Below are 24,796 nucleotides of genomic sequence, written 5' to 3'. Positions count from 1 at the left end.
GTGGGAGGAATATTCTAACTATCTTGGAGAAGGGGCAGGGATTTCCAGGAATTGGGGCACCACCCACTTTTTGGCCTTTTATGGTTGGCCTTGGAACTGTCATGGTGCTGGTGGATATGTCATTTAGCACGCTAATGTATTATAACGTGTGTGTAATGAGGCTCAAGGTCTACTAGAAGTAGAGTCTTCTGCCATCTTGGGCCTAGTAGGTTCTAACCTGTTTTTGTCGTATCCTGTTCTTAATGGTTGTGTCATTCTTTTAATGGTTGTGCCTTGCCCCCTTCCTTCCAGTCTCAGCACCAAGCTCTGTTTGGCCATCCTGCTGGTGCCAATCACCTCAATATGCCCCAAACTGGATTATTTATCAATTCCTTCTATCTTCTCCATCATGACACACTATCTTCCCCAAAACACACACACACACACACACACACACACACATTCTTCCTTCTCTAAAGATCCTTATCTCAGTGAACTGTATCACCATCTCCCCAGGACTAAACTCTCCCTTACTCCTACATCCAATCCCCAAATCCCACCAAGTTTTACTTTCTTAATACTTCTTTTCGTTGCCTCTTCTACCAGTTGACTTTAGGCCACTGTCATCTCTCACTTAGATTACTGAAAACAACCTTCTTTCCAATCTCCCTGCCTTTAATCCACTCTCTCCTCTTCAACCAAAGCGATTTTCAGAAACATAAATACAATGGTATCACTCCCCTGATTAAGACCTTTTAGGAACTTACCACTGGCCTTAGACAAAATTCCAAATTAGTTAGTCTGGCAAAAGAATTCGTCATGCTCTGGGCCCTTTTCTATTCAGCTTCATCTCTCACTCATCCCCCTTGACACTATTATGTTCCATTACTTTATCACATTACATTATCATATTACATTACTTACAATTTCTCAAAGAGGTCTATACTCTCCTTCAGCCTCCAGCTTTTATACACGTTTTTCACTCTGCCTGGACTCCTTTTCTTTTTTTTTCTTCTCCCAGTCAATTCTTATTGATATTTCAGGTCTCAGCTCAAGATATTACTTCCTCCAAGAAGCCTGATCATCATTTGAGAAATAGTTGGTCTGCAAACCCCTTCCCAGGAACCAACCACCTCCCCCGACCTTCACGCACATTAACACCCTCCCTGGCAGATTTCATTTCCTGACCGCTGAGCTCCTCTTGTCCTTTGTGCATGTCTTTGTTAAAGCATTTATCACACTGTAATTAGCACTCCTGTCTCCCCTTCTGGTATGCAAGCTCCTTGAGGACAGAGGCTGTGTCTGATTTCTGTGCTAGAAATCTGTTTGTCCTTACAGATCCCCACTCTGCTCTTCTCTGCCCTACTGTGAACCCCAAGAGGCTGACTCATACCAACTACATCAACAGAGTTCAGCCAATGGAGGGAAGTGAAGGAGGTCAAGGTTTTCACCCCACCAGCGAGATAAGTCCTTCAACCTAAGGTCACACACAGCTCCTGCCAGGTGGCCCTCTCCACATGGCTCTCTCCTTTTGGATTCTGGGAATGTTCTCTCCTTTTACCCCTTCAGCCCAGGATTGATAACATCATCCTGATATTACTAGCTCCAGGGTACTACACTACGCCTTGTTTTTCTACACTCTATCCACCTTTGAAAAGTCCCTTTAGTAACTCTCCTCAAATGACTAATTACACAATTTAAGTTTGCCAGGATTTGACTAGTTTCCTCTCTGAATCCCTTGCAAATAATCTAGGACATAAAAGTTGAATGAATGAACGATGAGTAAGTGAATGACTCAGTGAGAACAACCCAAGCCATTGGCTAGCTCAGCTTAATCAACCTCCATATCACCTCCATTTCACAAGGAGGGGGAAAAAAATCACAGTTTAGAACTCGGAACTAAAGTGAGACAGTTTTAGGGTTGGCAAATCAGGGGATCCCGGGGGCTCTTTTGGCGGGACGTGTGGTGGGGAATCGGAAAGGGGCTGTTGGGCAGATGAGCTTTTACAAGCAGTGCCCAAGCCCTTCTGCAGAGCTTCCAGAGGGCGGGGCATATCTCCCCCATGAGCCCCTAAGGGAAGTCCATTTCCTGCAGTGATGTTGTCCCAGGCAGTGACTATGGGTGGGAAGGGCTCTCAAGCCTTCCTTTTATTTCTTTTGGTCTCACCCCTAGAGAAGTGCTTAGAAAATCACTAGATATGTTGCTTCCTCCATCCTCCCCCTCAAATAAAGCAGCCAGAAATTCAAGCTCTAGAGGTGTGGGAGGGGAAAGGCCAGCAATTGTCAAAACAGGATAGACTGTATTATTGAGGAGAGTGGGGTTAAGGCCACAGCCTGGGGGCAGGATCTTCCGTCATGATTCATACACCACACAACCCGGTGGTGTCCTCCCACGGTCCTGAGGGCTGTTTCGAGCTGGGAGAGACCTCAGTGCTCATCAAACCAGTAGAACCTGGGGCCCAGGGAGGGGACGTGATTACCCAAGATCACACAGTAAGAACAAACCTACTATCTCTCTGCTACATTTACCACGATGCCTCTCGAGGACAGGGGATGCTTCCAAGATGTCAGGTCTCAGTGGGAAGGACAGCTTCACAACAGAGGAGGGGGCAGACAGGCCACAAGCTTCTTACGCTCTGTGACTTGGAGAAGGGAATTAGCCCTGGCAGAGCCACGGCTAGACAGCAGGCCCTGTGCACGATGCTGTCAGGGTTAAGAGTGCTGGCTCTGGGCTCAAACAAATATGGACCTGAATTGTGTGTGACCCTGGATAGATGACTCAACTTCTCTAAGCCTCAGGTTCCTCAGGTTCTGTAAAATGAACATAAAACGAATACCTCATAGGATTTGGGGGAGGATGAAACAAAATAATCCCCATTAAGCATTTAGCACATTTGAAAACTGGCACTGAATAAGCAAGCACGAAATATATGTTGGCTGTTATTTTTATCTCCAGCAGTTGTCTTACTTAATTCTCACACCATCCTTTAAGAGAGGGAGGACATAGGCTCAGAAAGGTAAGTGACTTGCTCAAATTTATGTATCCATTTGTATTTGTTAAGCTCCTACCAATAGCCAGACACTGGGGATGGAGCAGCGAACAAAGCTGACGAAAATCCCTGCCCTCATGGAGCTTACATTGTAGATGGGGAAGACAGACAATAAATAAGAAATATAGGTGAATTGTACAATATGCCAGAGGGTGATAAGTGCTGTGGAGAAACAAAGCAAGGAAGAAGATGGAGTGAGGGTGTGGCAGACTGCAATTTTAGAGAGCGGCTGTGAAAGGCGTCCACCCCTGATCACATTGAGCAAAGGCTTGAAGGAGGCAGGGGTGTAGGCATGTGTATCTCTGGGGGAAGAGCATTCCAGAGAAAGGAAAGCACACATGCAAAGGCCCTGAGTCAGGCACCAAGGATTAGAGGGATAACGTGGAGGGTAATGCTCTGAAACAGCATTAGAAAAGTGTTGTCAATTATGATGCTGGAAGCTGGGATTTGAACCCAGAACTGATTCCCAAACCCAGGCTCACAAACACACTCTGCCTTGCTCGGCCCCCATCACAGGCTCCCTAGATAATTAGCTGGTGTGATTGTGAGGGCGGGGTGTTGATTCTGTTCTTTGTGTGGTTCAAAGTCAGATACCAGGAAGGGAGTGAAGAATTCCACTTCCAAGTAAGTGTAATGTCTCTATCTTTAGAACCAAAAACGGGAATATAAATTTCGGTAAGTACATGAGCTTCTAAAGACAGAATATTTGAAATCAGGGCATCCAAGACATCCAGGACATGGTCACCATAAACAAGCAAAAATGCTTTTCAATCCCAGAGATCCTCAGCTATTTCTCCTTTATCCACCCCTAATAAAGAGCATATGAGAAACTCCTCCTTCACTGGCCCGGGGAAGGGGAAACTGGGTCTCGTTCAAATCCTCTATCTGCTGTGGTAGCAACAAGGTCCAAATAGGCAGCATGAAGGAGGGGTGGCTGGGAGGCTCAGAGACCCCATCCTGACTTCCGGTCACTCTCGGGACCTTCTGTGTGCCTTCCTTTTCGTCCTCTAGGAAGAGGCCCTCCACCTGCCCCCACCCACCCACATTTCTGAGTGTATTGCTAGGAAGGATCGAAGAGAACCTCTTGAAAGGTTCCCACTCCAGATTATTGCCAGGTAAACACACAGTGTATTTATGATGTAATGGGCCTGTGCAGGCAGAGCTGAATGGAGGAAATTGCTCACTTTGGGGAGGGGCAGGAACTCTTCCAGGCCATTATGGTCCACTAAGTAAGTTGCCTTTGCCAAGGTGAAATGGTTCCCTCGTGACTTGAAAAGTGAACTATCGTCTACCATTTCATAAAGCATTTAAGTTACCTGGGCCATGACCTTCCTCTTCTCTCTCCATGAAACATCTGCAGCAGGGCTGCCATACTTCTGGTCAAAAGACTGGGAGAACAGTAGTATTTCAAGAGGGTGGGAGTTCATGTGGAAGGAGGCTGGGCAGGGAGGAGGGTGGAGAAGAGACAGCCTAGAGCTATGGGAGGGGCCTCAGGGTTATACCAGAGAGGACCCTGGGCCCAGGTTCTGGTCTCGGGCATTTCCTGATACCACCCATCACCTGAGCCACCTTCAGGAAGTCCACAACTCTGGCCTCAGATTTCTCATATATAAAGTGAGAAGGTAATTGCCAAGTTCATATTCAGCTCTAAAATGCTGTGATGATAGTCAGAGGAAGAAACTGCATGGGAGCATTTGTAATGACTGGGATGTCATGGTTGGGCTGAGACGATCCATCTTTGTTTCCAATCCACAAACCCCTTCAACTGAACGTTACTGCCACGGGACAGACTGAGACCTAGATGGGGGTTTTCATCCGGGCGCCAAGACAGAACACATGAAGTGAGCTGGTCATTTTTACGTGGAGCTTGGAGGCCCAGAGGAAAAATGTACAAACAGGAGAGGGACACACACACACTCAGCCCTTGGAATTTTAATATCAGAAGATCATAAGCTGTATCAACAACCTGGTATCCCAGTTGGTGCCAACTAAGCCCGCTTGCTTAATTACATGCCGAGAGCACTACAATTTAAAATTCTGGCAACCGTGTTCTATGCAATTAAAAACACATAAACAGGGCTTCCCTGGTGGCGCAGTGGTTGAGAATCTGCCTACTAATGCAGGGCACATGGGTTCAAGCCCTGGTCTGGGAAGATCCCACATGCCGCGGAGCAACTAAGCCCGTGAGCCACAACTACTGAGCCTGCGCGTCTGGAGCTTGTGCTCCGCAACAAGAGAGGCCGCGACAGTGAGAGGCCCGTGGACAGCGATGAAGAGTGGCCCCCTCTCGCCGCAACTAGAGAAAGCCCTCGCACAGAAACAAAGACCCAACACAGCCAAAAATAAATAAATAAATAAAATTAAAAAAAAAAAAAAAAGTGCAGTGGTGGTCTAAGTAAGTGGTTAGGGAGGTAATCACCTTGTCCCTAGGATAAACAGCCTCTTGTGTTAAAAAAAAAAGGAAAAAAAAAAAAACACACCAACAGGCCTTCCTTGCGCCCCAGTATTTTGTTAGTTTGTTCCTGCTGTTCTTCCACATCCCTGGTAACACAATGCTTTTCACCCAACACTCTCACTCCCCTGTTCTCCTAATGTCTGCCCATCATTCTCTGACTTCAGACAAGGGGCCCATGGTCAGCTATGATTTATTGCCATAAACAATAGCTTTGCTTACTCCCAGCCCCAGCTGCCAGGTCACTGTGCTTCCATTTTTCCCCATTAAGGAACAAGATTCCTGGACTGAGTTGAGGATGCCAAGTGGATTTTGCATCACTGGCTTTGAAAGTGAGACTTGAGCATCCAGCTTCAGTTAGCCTCCATTCATTAATCAGCTCTGCTTTTTCTGCCTTTCCAGGTTTTTGAGCAGAAATCTTGAGTGCCTAAGGGATGCTCTCCATCGGCCAGAATCACAGGGGACAGAGAGCCCTGAGCCCAGCACGCACACTTCCAGAGATCATCCCAACCAAATGTTAACGCCAACTACATATTCTCGCGAGAGCTATGAACCAGAAGCTATTGGGTCAGGCGTGAAGTTTAACATCTCCCCAACCTCCCACCCCTTCCTGCCCCAGCAAATGCTGCCACTTCACCAGGGAGCAAAGGAGGCCCCATGGGGTACGCTTAGGGATGGAATCTCCACATCAAATCCATCAGCAAGACCTGGGTGTTCTCCTTTTCTTCACCTCCGGTGCCACAGCCCCAGTCCAGGCCTTCCTGGGTGTTGGGCAGACAACTGTAACAGCCTCTGTTGACAGCTGTGACTTTCTCTGTTACTCTAGTTAATCCACCCTCCACTCCACAGCCTGAAGGAGCTTTTCAAAATTCAAAGTAGATGATGTCACCCATGACTAAGAACAATGATTTCTTTCTACTTAGAGTAAAATCCAAACTCTTTACTATGGCCTCAAAGACCCCCAATGCAATCCTCTCTTGAGGGACTCCTCATCTTTCGGGTCTCAGCTTAAATCAGTGGTTCTCAATCAGGAACAATTTTGGTCCCAAGGGACATTTGGCAATGTCTGGAGTCTTTTTTTTTTTGGTTCTTACAAATGGGGGTGGAGGGTCCTCCTACTGGCATCTCGTGGGCAGAGGCCAGGGATGCTGCCAGACATTCTACAATGTGCAGGATAGTCATCAAAACAAAGAAATGTCTGGCCTGAGATGTCAATGGTGCTGAAGTTGAGAAATCTTGGCTTAAATTCATTTTCTCAGAGAGGCCTTCTCTGACCATCTTTATCTCACATTGGTTCCCACCCCGTTGTCCTTCACATCACTAACCACAATCTGTCAATATGTTTTTGTTGTTGTTTACCTACTTGTATTGTTGTTTACATACTTGTATGCTCCACCAGGTTAGAGACCAAGTATGTCTTGTTCAGCTCTTTTGCCTCAGCACCGATCACTTAGTAGATGCTCAATAAATATTTGTGGGAAGAAGAAGGACAGGAAGCAAGGGAAGAAGGAAAAGAGAAAGGGCAGCCAAGATTGAACAGCATCCCTTCCTATTATTTATGAGCCTCTTGCAGTGTCACGCCCACCTTCATCTTTATGTGGAAAATCTTCCCGCTCAACTTGGCCAATTGTACTGATGGTTCTACTAGAGAATAAGCTTCCTGAACTTTGAAGCGTTTAAAAAAGTCTATGCTGGGTGGTGGCATGAAGATATCTATATTTCTCCAGTATTGACTTGGTTTCCATAACTAGATTTCCCCAGTATTGACTTGGTTTCCATAAGATGTTACGGAAAACCCAAATGAACTTTTTGGCCAACCCAATATGAGTGAAAGGCACACATAAACCCCCAGCCTAGAGGGGAGGGATGGGAGATACCACACTGCATCCATTTCTCTAGCAGCTGGTAAACCCATTCAGAGGGCCAGCCCCCAGTTCAGGCTCTAGTTCCTTTTCTTGGTGACCCTTAAAAGAGCATTGCCAATAAGCACTTCACCTTCGGAAGAGCATTCTGTCCTTTGTCAGCTATTTCAGACTGCCCTTGAAGGAAAAATAAATTTGGCTTCAAGTTTTTCCAACGCCCATTTATAGTTCCTCACACAAAGCCCAGCCATTTACACTATTTTGTCCTCCAGAGGCCAGCTAACTCTCTCAAAGATGACCTTCTCTCCACCTCCACCGCAAAGACTCCTAACCCAGTCACCTCCCCACCCACTCAGGGCCACCAAGGACCTGTGGGAAGAAGCTGCCAGCTCAGAGGTTACTACAATGCACTCCTTACTGGAATGAATCTGCCTACATTTCACTCTTAAACCCCAGAGATTAATGTTATCTTATTAACAACACAAAATGGAAAAGACGGAGCTCTTTCAGTTTAATCTGCTTAGTTTCCAAGGCTGCACAGAGCTTCTCCAGGGAATGCACTTGGCTTTTGTTAGAGGAAGTAAAAAAAAAAAAAAAGAAAAGTCCAACATATTATTTGGCATAAATCTGCTTATTTAATTTATATTGTGAAAACCCACTGATTAAATCCTGGGCCTGTCACTTTCTTCCTACGGAGTCTACAAATATCATTGCTATTAGGACGTCTCATACCATAAAACTCCCTACTGCAAGTCCCATGTTTATTCACACACGCACACACACACACACACACACACACACAATCTGCTCTTTATTTTCATCAGCGCCATCTGGTGGTCTCTCAAATCCTCTAGGACTTCTAAAAATCATTGAAGCCCCCAAAGAGTGCCTGTGTATATATGTGCTTTCTATCTATCGTATTTGAAAATAAAACCAAGAAATTTTTTTAAAAATTATTGATTCACTTAAAAATAACAATAAGAAACTTGTTAAATTTTAAACATAGGTATCTTAATGAAAAATAACTATATTTTAAAAAAATTCTATGAAAAGAGTCATTATTTTACATTTTTGCACATCCCTCTAATGTCTGGCTTAATAAAAGGCAGCCGAACCCTCCTATCTGCTTCAGCATTCAGTCTGTTTCAACATCTTGTTTTGGTTGAAACATATGAAGAAAACCTGGCCTCACACAGATATGTAGTTGTGAAAGAGAGGCATATTTTAATAGTCTTTTCAGATAATTGTGGGTATTCTTCTTTGATACTATACCAAAACTCAACAAGTTGTCGTTTCTTAAAGATTAGTTGGAATGTAGAATCTGAAACCATATCCATGATCTTTTTATACTATGCTGCATTAGAATCCATTGGTCTATCCTGGGCTTTGAGTGGATTTTTGTTTTGTTTGTTTGTTTCGGCTGCACCCTGCAGCATGTGGGATCTTCCCTGACCAGGGAAAGAACCCACGCCCCCTGCAGTGGAAGCACAGAGTCTTAACCACTGAACCACCAGGGAAGTCCCTGAGTGGATTTTTGAATGCTTGATTTTGTAGCTTCATTCATTGCATTATGGAAAATATTGGTTCACTGAGTTATGCAGAACTTCTAGATGTTGACACATTTCATTATATGACATAAAAAAATCACACTCATTAATATTGCTACCAATCTCATCAGAAAAACCTTTTAAGCATCAGCAGGCTGTCAAGCACATGACAGACTCAAGTTTTCCAAAATCCTAATTTTTACTTGAAAGCTCAAATTTTATCATTGGGGAACAAATACTGTCAGTTGTCTTCCTTGAAGTAACAGTCTCACTTCATTCATTTTCGAGAAAATATCTGCCAAATACTCAAGCTACTCAACTATAACCATAGTTGGCTTGACAATCATTCTCTTGAGTAAAAATGGCGACCTATGAAAAAAACAAGCAGCCAGTGCAGCTAGCAACTCAATCACGTGTGCTTTCCCTCGAGACAACCGCTATAGGCAGCAGATGTGCTTTATGTGAACTTCACATTTCATCACACAGAACCTTCAAAAGATGACCTCATGAGTCAAGATGTCATTAAGTTGGTAATATTTACTGTTTCATCAAGGATGTTCTTAAGTGGAACTGGCACCTCCTCCGTTACTGGAAGCACGTGGTGGTGGAGAATACAGGGAGTTCTGTGCAGTTTGGTGTCACTGCCATGGCAGGTGCTAAGGTGCCAGGAGTTTTACCTATCATTGTTTTTGTACTCCCGGTGCAGATATCAACACAGCAAAAAGACAACTCTTTAATATTATTGGGAAAATGGTTTTGATCTCTCAGGGCCCCGGGCGTCTGTGGGCCACACTTTGAAAACCATTGCTCTATGGGTTGTGGGACGAAGGAGGGAGGGGCCGTTATACTCTGTCATTAACATCGTTTGCTCAGAGATGGCAATCAGATCCCCATGCCCAGAACCCACCTCCTAAACCCCACATCCCCTGTTATTCCCATTGCCCGCAGCCTTTTCAGATTCCCTATAGAAAGTCTCCTTAGAGATACATTTTTTCCTCACTCCTGGGCAGCCTAAATAGCCCAGGTGGGAACCCAGCTGGAAGCATCCACTCCACCCCCCCCACACTCCCCCCGCATCCGCCCCCCACCCCCGTTTATCACCTAACCTAACACAATGATAAAGAAAAGATGACAAGAACAAAGTACCCTATGAGGTGAGGAATGCAAGATAAGCAGTCTGGCAGAGGCTAAAAATCCCCTTTACATGGGCTGCTTGCAACCTTGGAATCTCAGTTACCTTCACCACCTAGTGCCTGTTTCAGCCTTACTCACCTTTCAGGTCTCAATTTAGACATCACTTCCCACCTCTCCTCTCTCCCTGTCTCCCTCTCCCTCCCCCCACCCCATTTCTCCCTCCCCCCTCCCTCACCTTCTCTCTCTCTCTATGTATATATACATATATACTTATATATATACATAGAGAGAGAGAGAGAGAGAGAGAGAGAGAGAAACAGTATATTCTCATAGCGCCTCATTTGTCTGTAGCTTACCTGATTTTCCCCACTAGATGGTAAACTCCCAAAAGGGAGAAGTCATTCACTCTCAGGGTTTAAAACACAGAAGGGGTCTTCCCTGGTGGCGCAGTGGTTGAGAATCTGCCTGCCAATGCAGGGGACACGGGTTTGAGCCCTGGTCTGGGAAGATCCCACACGCCCCGGAGCAACTGAGCCCGTGCGCCACAACTACTGCGCCTGCGCTCTAGAGCCCGTGAGCCACAACTACTGAGCCTGCGCGTCTGGAGCCTGTGCTCCACAACAAGAGGCCCCGCTTCCCGCAACTAGAGAAAGCCCTCGCACAGAAACGAAGACCCAACACAGCCATAAATAAACTAATTAATTAATTAAAATTAATTTTAAAAAACACAGAGGGGACGTGTTTAACACTTTTTTTTTTTTAGTGGATGCCTTTAGATGGGGCTTGCCTCTCATGGCCACAGATCCCCCAGCCCCGCCCCCGACTGCATCTTTTTGTCATAAGAATGCATCATTCGTTGACCTGCCTGACCCCCCCCAAGCCCCCCACCTCCTGCATCCCAGACCAGAGTAGGCCCTCAATAAGCATTTATCAGAGGGATGATTTTTTTTCTTTTCAGGTTGGGTAAAGCACAGAACAAGATGGGAGTCAGTATTTCTTTAATGACCCCTGCCCCTCACTAGCCATGGCCCTCAAGACTGGACTGTCTTTACCTGCAGGAGCCCTGATGCCAAAAGCTCAGCCTCTCTGTACACTTGTGCCAAACTGAATCTAAGAGACAGAGTTTTGGGTGAAGTAGAAAAGGATAGCTTTCCTGCTTTGCCAGGCAAAGGGGAACACAGCGGGCTCCTGCCTCGAAAAACTGTGTCCCAACCCAGGAGGATTTGATGGGAGTTTTTATAGCAATAGTTCAAGGGTGGGGTTGCTGACAAGATGAGGGTGTGTGCAGGGCCTCAGGTGGTCGTTCTCCTAATCTTGATGAGCTTCTCTCTCCCATTAATCTGGCCTCAGGCGGTTTCTTGGCTGCTCCTCCCTTGATTAGCAAATGTTCAGATGTGCTCTTTGGAACTCTGGAAAGATCATGGAGGCTGGAGTCTTGCCTACAAGAAACTGGGGACAAAAAGGCCTCCATGCCTGGGAGCCCCACAGGGCCCCACTCGGATTCACTCCCATTGTAAACTTCTTCAGCGCATCCTGGCATATTTGGGCTCACCAGGGAGACTATGAACTTCTAGGGGCAGAATCCAGCCTCTCTTTCTCTCTTCCTCTGGCCCAATTCTCCATTGCCTCTCCCCTCCCCAACCCAAATGTGACCACTTAATTTGTCAGCCACTTAAGTTACAGTCAGCTTCGACACCTGGGTAGATAGCAGAGAGTCTGCTTGGAACAGGAGGGAAGGGGGCAGGGTACAACTTTTAAAAGAATGACATAGCCATAGGACATGACAAAAACTGGTTAGAACCAACTAAGTCCAAGATGGTGGAAGATTTGACTTCCAGTAGACCTTGAGCTCTCATTATACACTCACTGTAACACATCAGCATATGCTAAATGACACACCCACAGGCACCATGACAGCTCCGAGGCCAACCATAAAAGGCCAAAAAGTGGGCAGTGGCCCAATTCCTGGAAATCTCCACCCCTTCTCCAAAATAGTTGGAGTAACCCTCCCACTTGTTAGCCTATGAAATTACCCAGCCCATAAAAACTAACCACCCCATATTTCAGGGCCACTCGCCTTCTGAGATGGCCCACTGTCTGTGGAATGTGTTTCTCCCTTGACCGCTCTCACTTTCCGAGATGACCCCATACCTTGAGGCTGCTCTCGCCTTTTGAGACGGACCGCATTCTGTCTATGGAATATGTGTCTCTCTAAATAAATCCACTTCTTACCTACCACTTTTTATCTCACTGAATTCTTTCTGCGATGAGACATAAAGAACCTGAGCTTCACTGAGTCCTGAGAGCAGGTGTGTGATCTCAGATGACTATGGGTTCAAGTCCCAATCTGGGTTTCAGCTCGGTTCAAGTCCCGGCGCATGGGTTCAAGTCCCATCTGAGTTGTGCAGTTTCATGCTCATGAAGAAGAGAATGCTCTTCTAGCAGGAGGCCTCTGTTCCTGGAAGATCAAGTCTTACAGGAAACAGAAAGGGGTACAGTCTTATGTGTGGGTAAGGGCTGGGGGCAGGGAAAGTGTGGTAGGAGTTTGGGAAGGTAGGTTAGGAGCAGATCGTGAAGGCCATGCTAAAGAATGTGGATCTTCTACAGACGTTGGGGTGTAACATGATCAGACCTGTATTCCGTGAGCATATTCGCTAGGGCTGATCTTCTGTCCCAATCCTCCCCCTTTTCCTCTTATCACAAGGAAGTCTCCAGCGCCTGCCATTGAGACTGCACAAGAGGCCCTCCTGATTGGGTGGATGCCGTGTGACCAGCCTCCGAGAGGAGGGGCAGAGCAGACGTCCACCCTTCACCACCGCCACCCAATGCCCCTATGCCAGAACATGTTCTCCAACTCAAGCTGGTTAGACTAGATCGGGTGGGGACCGGAGGGCTGAGAGGATTAGTACATCCCAGCCTTGAATGAAGCACATTCCATAGTCAAGTAAACAGGGTGTGGTGTACCTTGGTCCAGCCCAGCTCCTTTCATGGAGGGGTGTGTCCATGTGTCACAAACCTAAGAGCGCTTTCCAGGCCCGTCCAGGACCTGACATTCCTAACCAGCTATGCCCTCTAGGAGACCTGCATGTACCTTCTCTCTTAGAGCTTTCTCTGTTCATGTATTCTCACCAGGTTCTGCTTGCATTGTGCAGGTGGCTCACCTCTCTCAGTAGGGAGGAAGAGATGAGGAAGGGGGTGAGGAAGAGATTCCATTAGGACCAGGAAGCTGGTACTGGCCCTGGCCCCAATTCTACTTTTCAAGAGCAGGGCTTCTGTAGTTACCTTGCTGTATTACTTGGGGCAGGGGGGCAGCCTCAAAGCAAGTGGCCTCTGGAACATCTGCAGAGAAACCTGAGATCATGAAGAAGTACCCTCAAACTACTGTATTCACCATTGTTTTGCTGACTGTAAAAGTAACATATATTCACTGAAAAAAAAAAAGGTCTTAAAAGTTCTGAAAGTAAAGAACCTTTTTAGATTAACCATGATACCTCTTCATAAAGATATCAGTAACTGACTATGTTTCCATCTTTTTCTTATGCCCACCAAATGGATATTTTTTTAAAAAGATAGAAAGGAAAGGAAATATATTTTCTGTATATAATTGGGATCAAGTTATTTTTGAAGTTTTTGGTATCCTGCCTTTTAACTTTTGAACACTTCCTTATTTCCTTAACTATTCTTGAACAATCTAATTTTAATGGCTATGTAACCTCACATATGGTTGAGTAATAAAATCAGAGATAGGAATCGAGGGTGAGGTATCGCCTGGGGCCACTTTCACACAAGGAAGAGACAGGCGTGTGCTGCTTGCTATGAGAGAAAGCCATCTCAAGCCTTTGTGCCTTTGTGCTCCTCCTTCCCTTAAGATTCAACTCAGGTGTCGCCGCCTCCCTGAGGTCTGTGAAGCCCCAGCTCAGGCTAACGCCAATCCATGGTGTTCCTGTAGCACCATCATAGCACTGACCACATTAAACAGATTTCTGTACATTTCAATCTCTTCCAGCAGACCATAAGGTCTTGGAGAACTGGGCTGTATTTGAACAAGCTGTAAATCTCCAGTGTCCAGCTGGCACCCGGCACATAGAAGATATTCAATAAATGCCTTGCAGAGAGGCAAAGTTTAAGCAATCCCATTGCCAGGCATTTAGACTGTTTATAATTTGTAATTAAAAACATGCTCTCATTGGGACTTCCCTGGTGGCGCAGTGGTTAAGAATCCGCCTGACAATGCAGGGGACACAGGTTCAATCCCTGGTCCGGGAAGATCCCACATGCCGAGGAGCAACTAAGCCCATGCACCACAACTACTGAGCCTGCACTCTAGAGCCCACGAGCCACAACTACTGAGCCTGCGTGCCACAACTACTGAAGCCTGTGTGCCTAGAGACCATGCTCTGCAACGAGAGAAGCCACTGCAATGAGAAGCCCCCGCACTGCAACGAAGAGTAGCCCCCGCTCACCGCAACTAGAGAAAGCCCAGCAACGAAGACCCAATGCAGCCAAAAATAAATAAATAATTAAAGTTAAAAAAAAAACATGCTCTCATGTTCTCAGATTCCATGTTGACTGAGGAAGAGGGTAGAAGTAGACCCCCCCCCCCAATCTTGTTTGGGTCATTTGTAGTCACTAGAACCCTCCTGTAAATAATGTTGAGATGACTTGTAAACAAGTCTTTGTCTGCATCTGACTCATTCTTTGATATGAGTGCAGAGGCTAGAATCAGACAAATCTCAGCTTCACTGTTTGAGAGTTCTGTGGCCTTGGGCCTGTTACTTGACTCTAGTCTTCATTTTTCTCAGTATAAAATGGAGAGAATAATGGGATCTACTCTTAGGATGTTGAGATGTTGTAAATGAGATAATGCAGGTCAAGTCTTAGCGCAAGGCTTGGCGCATTGTAGCTAGTTGTTATTACTAAATGAAATTTCTGGGTCCACGTTATAGAATTAATGCCACATGGTCAAACTGCTTTGCAGAAACATGGAGCAATTCATATACATACTCTTCTCATCGCATCTTCTCAAGCAAGGAGTTGGGTCAATTTTTCGTCTTTGCCCAATCAGCCTGACAAAGGTTATGTGGCCCTAGTTAAACCTACTTTGAAGTTCAGCACAAGGTCATCTTTCTCCTCACAGTCTTAGCATCCAGCACCCACCACAGTTACCATCTGTGGGTAGCAGAGGAAGGGGCTAAGAGGGATGGAGTGAGTGAAGGTCACAGTATTAAAGCATGAACGGGTCAATATAGAGATTCAGAAGCCACTTTTCCACATGCAGCTGAATAATGAAACAGTGGACTAAAGTGCCAAAGAATGCCCCCAAACAAGATTCTTCTGTCTGTTTTCACCCTCATCCCCACCCAACGCACAATCACGGAAAGTAAGAGCACAAAGGCTGCTTTGTGATCAGCCTGCTCCAGAAGAGACCCAGAGAGATTAAGTGGTTTGCCCAAGGTCACAGAGCTGGCAAGTGCCATTAAGAGTATCAAGACCACAAGGAACCCATGACTCACAGCTGGCAAACCTTGTCCACAAGTGTACAAGTCCATTGGTGTCTGTCCTCTTAGCCACATTCACAGCTTCACCAGGAATGTCAGGGTGGACAGTGGTAGAGGGTGAGAGACGGCACATACTTGCCAGGAGCTCCGAAAGCCAAAATTCACGACCTGGGCGAAAGGCAGTTATGCGAAGAAACTGAACTGCCCGGGCAGGCACTGGTCAGTGCTATGCTTCAGAAAGGCCCCTGTGGTCCAGCTGGGGGGCTCCAGGACCTTCAGGGAGGCTCCTCAGCCACCTCCTCTTTCCTGCACCATATCTGCCCCTCTCTCCAGTTATTTTACCCCTACATATGGAAATTCTCGAGAAACAGCCAGTTACTTGGACATCTTGTATAATTACAAAGAAAAGAGGGGAAAAGGACAAGTTTACAAAGCACCACAGCAAACCAGAAGTCATTATTGTAATAGTTTTATTCAAGTCTGTGTGTGCTCTGGTGGTGAGACCAGGCTGAGATCAGCATCACACTGTCATACAAGAGGTTTAGCCATTGAACCAAGCCTGCTTGGCATCCCTAGTTAACAATTTACAGTACCTTGAAAAAAAAAAAAAAAAAAAGCCAAAGAAAAGAACCTGATAAGTTTCCTTCAGGACTTTTCTATTTTTAAATATTGTTGACAAATTACAATAACTTAAATCCCAAAGCAAAATGGGAATTCAAGGACACGGGGTCATCACACATGGACAACACACTGGAGCAGGGAAGGCTTAAGATGAAAACTAGGAGCTACATACTGAGGAACAAAACTAACGTGTATGTGAACTTCCACTTTACCTAGACTTGAAGGCTCTAAGGGGGAGGAAAATCCCAAAGAAAGGTTTTCTGTGAATTAAATAAAACCCATCTCCAGCTCCTTTCCTTAACCCTCTAGAAGATATAGATACAGTCTCAGACTAGATCTCCGTGTGAGTGTGTGAACATGCGTGTGTGAGATTGTGAGTGTGTGAGCGTGTGTGTGTGCGTGTGTGTGTGTGTATCGTGGGTAGTTAGAGGAGAAAGTTGACAAGTTCATCCCCTCCCTTCTTTGCTACAACTGGGTATCAAGAGCATGTGGCTCAATACAATGAAAAGACAAAAGCCTGATTTCAAGTTCCCAAGAGGAGCTACAGTAAGGCTTCCAAACTCCAGAGGCCGGGAGGGATGTGGGTTGAAGCTGTGCTAAAGGGCAGTAATGGGGCAACTGTGGGCTGGAAACAGAGGCGAGAGGCCCATAGGCCTTCAGTGGTCCTGGGAGAAGAGCTACAGGATGGACATGTTCAACCCCCGCCCCCGTGGAACAGGTCCCTGAACAATCGTGGAGAGGAAATGATGGAGGAGGAAGCAGCAGGAGCAGAGAGGAGGTCGGCTGAGCTCCAGGGAGACTGCAAGTCCTGCAGGGTGTCTCCAGTCACAAAGGGGAGGTGATGGGTTAGCCACAGGACAACTCCTCCCTGGACAAAGAGCCACCTCAGAGCCTCAGGGGACCTAAGCCAGGCTGATTTTATCCCAGACCTTCTAAACAGTGCCCTAAAATGTGCTCGGAGGAAAAGAAGAGATGGCTTTGGAGCCAAACAGGTCAGCAACACTGCTTCCTAGCCATGTGACCTTGGGCATGTTACACAACCATCTGAGCCTCAGTTTCCACATCCTTAGATGGAGGTAATATCCCCCACCCCCACCCTCCCAGGATTATTGTGAGTCCAAAAAATAAAAAAGGAAAGAAAAGAATATAAACCTTTAGGACAGCACCTCTCACCTAGAAGAAATATAATGGTTTCATATAATTTATTGTTAGTCCCCATACCCAGGCCAGGATAAACCCATGCCTCATTCTGACAGTGACGAAGAAAAGAGCCATAGCCAGCATGGCTTCTGGAACTGGAGGGAAAGATAAATGATGAGAGTAAAATAAAGATGACAGAGAATAATAATAGTATCGAAAAGGCTCCCAAGGGAGGTGATATGACGGCTGAAGGTCATCGTAGGCCAGGCACAGTGCTAGGCAGGCAAGGGGGTAAAAACACCTCTGTCTAACTTCTGTCCGTTCTGGAACTGGGAGAGAGAATGATTTATTCACTTCTCTGCAAGTTCAAAGATGTCCCAAAGAGGTTTCAAATGAGACTCTGAAGAATCCTCTCCACTGTAATCCCTTCCCTTTCCCTTAAAACACATACACACCTCTAAGTGGCCTCAGGGTTTCAGAGAGGCTGAAAGGAAGCTGGGGGACATCCAGGAAAAGTCATCTCAGTCACAGGTCCAAGGTTGAAAGCTGCCCTAGGTGTTTCACTGCTGTTAAGTCAACACATTCCTATTCAAACGCAAACACTTCCAGAGAGCTACCACCCGACTCAGGACTGAAGGGAAGGGCAAGCAGGAAAGACCTAACCCTACCTCACAGTTCTGCCTGAGCTTGTTCAGGGGAGGAACAGGTAGGGCTGAGACTAGGATAAGGTGAGGCACTCGCCTTGGATACAGAATTTAAGGGGTCACCAAAAACAAAACAAAACAAAACAAAACTCAGTTATCCAGATGAATCATATTTCAGTGCAATACTTTTAAAAATTAAAGTTAATGAAAAGTTCATGATGAACACAATATCTACATTTTAAATAAAGTCGGGATCTGTCAAAGCAAGGACCTGGGTGTGAAGGATTTCAGGAACGTGGGCAACATATTACGGTCTTGGACTACAGGGAGTGTAGAGCAAGACCACCATATCCATGGGGCCATCACTCACCAGGACCCCTCTTGATAAATCAATCTGACCTCTGGGTTCAGATTTCCTGAATGTCTCCCTCACACATCCCAATAGGAAAGGCCTATCTCTGAACCTCTGAAATTGTACTCTGGTGTCTGTCCTGAGATACCTATCTAGCTGCCAGGTTCACGCCTGCCAATCAGGCTAGTAAAACTAGGTTGTGGGTGTTTGCAGGGAGGGTGGGTCAGACCAGTCAGGAAGGAGATTGGGTCAGGGAAAAGGCAAGTCTGTTTCCAAGAGAAACAAAGAGAGGAGTAGAAAAGCTCATGCCTCTGCTAACCAGCTGGGCCCCGAGGCTCTTCTCTATTTCTAGCTGTGGTCATGAGCGAAAGACCCAAAGGAAGGCCATGGGCAGGGGATGCAGGGAACCACACAGCCAGTAAGAATCAGGAAGAACCAGTCCTACTGGCTCCAGATCAAGGAGCAGCCCAACCTTTGGAAGAACAAATCAGGGCTCCCTGAAACGGACAAGGGACGGGGTGAGGCCTGTCAATAGTGTATCAGGACAAATGGAAAATAATCTAAGTGAATGAGAGGCTCACCTGGCCCGTATAGCCAACCAGAAGCCCAGGGCTGGGTCAGGCTAATTAGACACCTAAGCCCCGTTAATTAGCCTTAATCAGCTAGGACTCCAGTTTCTGCCTCCTGCCCTTCCAAAGCCAGTGCCTGGGGTGGCGGGCACCCAGGAGGCAAGGCCAGGGCAAAGTCAGGGACTGAGGGCTCCCTGGAAGTACCACTGGGTTTCCCCTTCTGATGTGGATTTTTATTCATTTGAATTCCTGATCTAAGAAAACCATGATCTGTCCGAACAAAGAGAGACATTTGGGAATGTGTTCCTCACAACAGCTGGAGCTTCAAAAGAAGTCATCTCAGGCCTGAAGCCAAGGAGAAGAGGCAGGTGGTCTAGTCGGTCAAACCACATGAAATTGCCAATATTTGACTGTTTTTGACTTCCAATCACACACACGCGCGCGCGCACACACACACACACACACACACACACACACACACACTGTTCTCCACAAAAGGAAGCAACCCAGCAAGGGGAGGCTTACCAGTGCTAGACCAGGGGCCCCAGGACCACAGATTTTCAAGCTAGAAAGGCTTCGTGCTTCATCGTCCTCAGTTCACAGCTGGGCTCAGAGGTCCAGAGCGGGGAGAGATGTTTGCGCCATCACACAACTTGCAGGCGGGTAGCTCCGATCACCGGATTCCTGCCGCTCCTGCTGCCACGTTCACTTACAAGGCACTGTGAGCTGCTCTCCCCCTGACCCCGGTCTACAGTCTCTGGCAGAGTCCTCAGGAAAAGCCTGCCACTACAGAAGCGGCAGCACCTGCTCCTTCCCCGAAATTCTTCAAGAGACAATAGTGTTTCTGACCTGCCCGACCCACACCTGAGTCAAAGGCACAGGCTAAATGAAACACATGCAGAAAAGGTCAAGGTTCTGCATTCACAGAGGGGCCTGCCGCACGGACATTTCAACTGTGCAGTGTACCACTCAGAGCCACCCAGCCTTCAGTACCCGCTGCTCTGTGCTTTGTGAAAAGCGAGCTGGAAGAATTAGGAATGCTCAGGAGGCGGCTCTTTCCCTGTGGGGGAGGGAGCAGGGAAGGAGCCTCCAAAGGGGGGCTGTGGAGCAAGAGTGCTGATACCACTTCAGGCCTAGATGTCCTTGGGGTGTCTTATGGCGTCCCTGAGCAACTGTGGTCTGGGGGAAAAGGGGCCTTGTGAGGAAGCCCGCACCATGACCTATGTCCCAAGGGCCAGCAGACCCTTTCCCAAGGATTCCTTCCAGAACCGGCCTGATTCCGGCCTCTAAACACATCAGACTTTGGGAATGACTCCAAGAAACAAGAGACCCCAAATCATCATTCGGATGCTGCCTCCAGCTCCCCGTCTCCCATCGCCTCCTCTGTAAGACACTAATGGTAGGACCATCAGCCTTACAAATTAGGTGGGGGAATTAGGAGGGATGCTTGTAAACACCAGGGGCTACGTAATGCAGCAGAAGAGCATGTGCCTGACCACGGTCCCCATTAGTCATGCTAAGCCAACTCCAAATCATTCCTCTTCCAGAAGCCAGAGGAAGTAGGCAAGTCCCCTAGAGGCAAAGGCGGTAAGAACTGCACTGTCAACTTCAGCAGTTTGTCCTATTCGCTGGCAGGGAGCCACGGGCTTCACGGACCTGCTCTGATACACACTCTCTTGCCCTTGTGAGGGAAGCAGGTGATGGTTGCTTTTACAGGAAGGAAATTTGAGAGGGACTAAGAGACAAGCCCAAGGTCAGACAGCAAAAGCAGAACGGAGGACAGAGCCAATCTGTTCGGGTCTCAGAGTCTGGTGCCCGACTCAGCAATCAGTCCAAGCAGCTTTTTAACTTCTCTTCACTTGAATCTTCATCTTTAAGCATTTCCCCTTCTCTACCAGTAAGTATAACAAATGTAGAAGGCAAATAATGTAATTTTGTAAAGGTCAGGAGGAAAGGTTAGCACAATTCTGAGTCATCCAAATGCAAGGTACCACCATCATCATCATCTTCACTACCAGACCTCCGGATACTAAAAGATGCGAAGATAAGAGCATCTGTCAAAGCCTCTTAGACATAACATGAAAATAACTGGGACATCTACTCAGCCCCTGGCAGTGGCCTGGATCCCCAAGGACAGAGGACAGTCCTGTGCAAAATCAGTGGAAGGAACTGAAGGAGCCAAGGAGAAGGGGCGGAGAGCAGTATCTGTTTCCCATCACCATCTTCCATGTAGCAGCACCTGCCAAGAGGGGTGGGAAAGTGTCTGAGGAAAGGGAAGGGGGTCAGCTACTGCTGCTGCAGGGGTTTGATCCCCCGCTCCCAGGCCTGCCCCTGCCCATGACCATGGAGACAAGGGAGGTTGAGTGGACAGAAAGCAACCCAAACCTGTTACTATATAGGATCCTTATCCCACCTGAGCCTTGCCCCACAGAGAGAGAGAGTGTGGCGGGCAGGGGCCCCTCGGAGACCTGGTTTGGAGGAGCTGAGAGATGGTAAGTCCTCCATCTTCATGGAAGCCCACAGAAGCATCTTCAGAATAACCCCGCTTCTGCCTCTTGCGGGTATAATCCTTCCCTTAGCAGACACCCAGCCTTCCCTTGTCTTCCCCTGGATGGATGAGGAAGAACCGGGTTCAACCTCCTCTTACTCAGCGACAGTGAGCCATCAGTCTCCTCCACACCAGTTACACTACACTTCTAAGACAGACAGCTGCAATCCAACAAAATGACAAAAAGCAGAAAATGAGCAAAGGAAGACCCCCTGTCTCCTTCCACAGAGCACTGTCCAGAGCCAGCGTGGTCTGGACTACATTGTATGCTGCACCCACCAGGGGGCCATTTAGTGCGGCTAAGGGTTTAGAGATGTGTTAGTGGCTTAGGGCCTGGGGCCCTGGAGAGTCCTGGGAAAGGGCACAGAACAGGCCGTCTGTGTCCCTCTCCCCATCAGGAATGAAGGGGAGTCACGTGGTTGGCTGGAACTGCTGACGGGATTCACGCTTCCCCCCTCCTAGCCGAGGAGCGGGGCATGGGGGCAAAAATAATCTCTTACGTACTGTCTTCGCTGAACAAAGAGACGGAGAGAGATGAGATGCAATAACAGAACGCTGGACAACAAAACCAACAGTGCCTCCCCGCCCAAGACTACATGGGGCCCTTGAACCAAAGTGTCTGCCAGTGGGCTCGTAAAACAACGAACAACTTGAAAGCCAAGGTCTCCCCTTTTGTCATCCCCAGGGCAGGACTTCTATCGTAGTTACAGAGCAAGCAATGACCAAATCCATCACTCGTGCCCGGATGGCTGTTCTCCTGTCCTGGCATCCAGGCAGCAAACGCAAGAAACCTGCAGGTGGCCCTCCAACACCTGCAGAGAAATAGTCCAGGATAAAAGACAGTGGAGTGATGTGTAGAGTCTTGAGGGGGGAGGAGCATGACCTAAGGACGCTATTCCTGTCAAGCTGTTATTCCCACGCAAAGACAACCGTTCACACTTGCTGCAGGAGCCTGAGGGTAAGAGGAACAGTGGAGACACACGTGAGGAAGCTCCAGAAGAAGCTCAACGTTCAAGTTAAGGAAACAAATTCCAGAAAAGTCGGGGTTGGCCTCTGTTGTCCTTCCTACCCAGCACATGGTCCAGAGCCCAGCAGGAGGGGCTATCTGTGCACAGAGACAAGAGGCCTTGGTTGGTCTCCAGTGCTCGGGACTTGAAGGTTCCTGTACATCAGGGGCTCACTGAGCACCTTACAGACATCATCACTCACCACATCCATTCACGCAGGGAACTAAAAAGCGCTCCATTTTACTTCAAGGGCATCACAGAGTAATGATGGATGAGAAGGAATCCCCCCAGTTCCAACTCCCAGGGTCCAGGACCCACCCCCATATGCTATTCTGGTGCAGCGCAGAGATATCTCCCCACCAAACACACAACCTGAAGTCCACTAATTCCAGGGACCGGAAGAAAGATCAAGGGAAGAGAAGAACACATACAGATCAGATGACCAAACGGAAAAACACAAGAACTTTGTCTCTGGTTTCAGAACTGTCACCAGTGAGTCTCCCTGGAAACTATTCCTGGGCTGAGAGTATGTTTGTATCAGAACCTGGTCTGACCACATTTGGACCCCAGGTAGGAGATAGGTGCCGTCAACAGGTGCTGGTTTCTGCCCTTCTTTGAGTGTTTACAAAAGGAATGAGGACAGACAGACTCCGTTACCCTCTTTACTGCAACTCAACTGTATTTCCTAACTCCCTCCCCTCCCCCCGGGTCTCACAGAGGCAGGTCCCTACCACTGGGAGGCTCAAATGAATAAGTGGGGCGCCTGGAAGTGCAGTTAGGTGGTGCTAGCTCCATCAATTCCTGCGCCCGACACTGGGGTACTTTGCCTTCAGTCCTCCGGCCGGCACCGAAGGGCTCAGGACACAGAAAAGCTCACATCTCACACCAAACGAGATTCTGATTCATGAGTGTCAGGGAAGAATGTGGAAGAGGAGCAAAATCAATCACAGAACATCCAGTACTGGTGTTTGGAAAGGCTGAACTCAGGGCTAACAGGGAGCCCAGGAGGGCACACCCAGGGGGCTGAGGAGAGGGAGAAGCAGACAGATTCGGCTGAGTGACTCTGCGGGGTCACCTTGAAGGCAAGGAAGACTGTGGAGGGTGGAGGACATGCACGCACCCCTCCCTGCCCTCCACAGCCACGGCCCCTCCAGTGGACCTGGGGAGAAGGGCCCTGCAGGGCAAGAAGCCCTCTCAAGGGGCCCTGCTTCCATCCCTTCCATCTTCAAAGTGCATTATCAGTGCAAGAAGTAGGGCGGGAGCTCAGGGGGTCCAATGCCGAGACAGGGCTGTGCCAGCCAGCTCCCCCCCATCTCCTCCTGCTTCCCCCTTGCCCGCCCCCAACCCTTTTCGTGCTAAGACCAGAACTCTTGCTGGATCTCGTAAGGGGCAGGCCTGTGTGTGTTCAGCGCGGCTCTGCACAGCGGCACGGTGCCGTCCTGACTCTGGCCCTCTGCGTCCAGGTCCAGAAGCGTCCGCTCGGCGGGTGGCAGCGGCCCCGCCTGGAAGGGGGTCAGGGCTGGCAGCCCAGGCCGCTCCTCCACGGTACTGCTGCTGCTTGCCAAGCAGGAGTCCAGGTTGCTGGGCGTCTCCGTGCTGGAACTGTTGGCTGGGGAGGCGCTACGGGCGTGGCTGGGAGACACGAACCACCAAGGGTCCAGTCGCTGCCGGTTGGCAGAAGGACGCGGCCGAGGCAGAAACTCCAGGGTCTTGGGTCTCTCCAAGGCAGAGTCCTGCTGTGTGTTCCAGCGCCTTGGGGTCGGGGGAAAGACCACATTGGGGTCAGGGAGACGGGGGAATTCACCTGGGTCTCGGCTGGGGCTGGGGGTTTTCAACATTCCTGGTCAAAGAGACAAAGGGAGAGGCGTTCGATAATGGCACCACACTTCTGGGCCACACACGCTGCTTCCTCCCCACCTCGCCACGTCCCCGTCCACTTGGGATAACGTGAATCACGAGCGCCTACTATTTTTCATGCAGTGTGTTGGCAGGCACTGGGGATGTGACAGTCAACGACAAGGCCACGGTCCCTGTATCTGATAATAATGGGACACACGGGGCTCGTATCTGCAATGAAACAACTTGAGGAAATGTCTGTTCATTCGCAGTTCATCCATTTAATAAACGTGTGACAAGAACAAAGCTAGGTGTCAGAAATCTAAAGACGAGTAATCTAGGGGTCTCTTTTCCCAAAGAGGCCACCTATCTGATTGTAACAAAAAAATCTAAGCAGGGGCAGGGCAAGCTGAATGGTCAAGTACTATTGTCGTTCACACTCAAATCTCACTGAAAGGGTATTGCCATGTTCTCTTCTCCTACGGGATTCAAGGTGGTTTCTTGACCTCAGGTCAGACTGACGTCTTCTAGGGCGCAAGGGACAGGGTGGGGAAGGC

At 48.0% G+C, this 24,796-nt stretch overlaps 2 protein-coding genes across 8 annotated transcripts in view; both read right to left on the bottom strand.

Moving 5' to 3' along the window:
* The window catches only part of LOC309625193 (uncharacterized protein), a 47,379-nt gene extending 29,531 nt beyond the window's left edge, over positions 1-17,848 (bottom strand). For 4 of the 5 annotated variants that reach the window (XR_014242377.1, XM_082384372.1, XM_082384370.1 and 1 more), the window contains exon 1: positions 17,739-17,848. The gene's annotated coding sequence lies outside the window, so the exon portion shown is untranslated. Of the gene's footprint in view, positions 1-903; positions 3,522-17,738 lie in introns of those variants that run through there. The other variant, XM_082384371.1, reaches the window with a different exon arrangement.
* MAP3K9 (mitogen-activated protein kinase kinase kinase 9) overlaps positions 15,976-24,796 on the bottom strand; it is an 81,139-nt gene continuing 72,318 nt past the window's right edge. The window contains exon 12 of one of the 3 annotated variants that reach the window (XM_082384320.1): positions 15,976-24,243. In XM_082384320.1, the coding sequence (XP_082240446.1) occupies positions 23,759-24,243 (485 nt within the window). In that variant the 3' untranslated portion in view covers positions 15,976-23,758. The remainder of the gene's footprint in view (positions 24,244-24,796) is intronic. The other 2 variants (XM_082384321.1, XM_082384322.1) reach the window with 2 other exon arrangements.

This window comes from Balaenoptera borealis (genome assembly GCF_965194805.1).
Source record: "Balaenoptera borealis genome assembly, chromosome: 3".
Classification (NCBI taxonomy): Eukaryota; Metazoa; Chordata; class Mammalia; order Artiodactyla; family Balaenopteridae; genus Balaenoptera; species Balaenoptera borealis.
The sequence above is the reverse complement of the archived record's forward strand: the minus strand, read 5'-3'. Positions and strand labels throughout refer to the sequence as shown.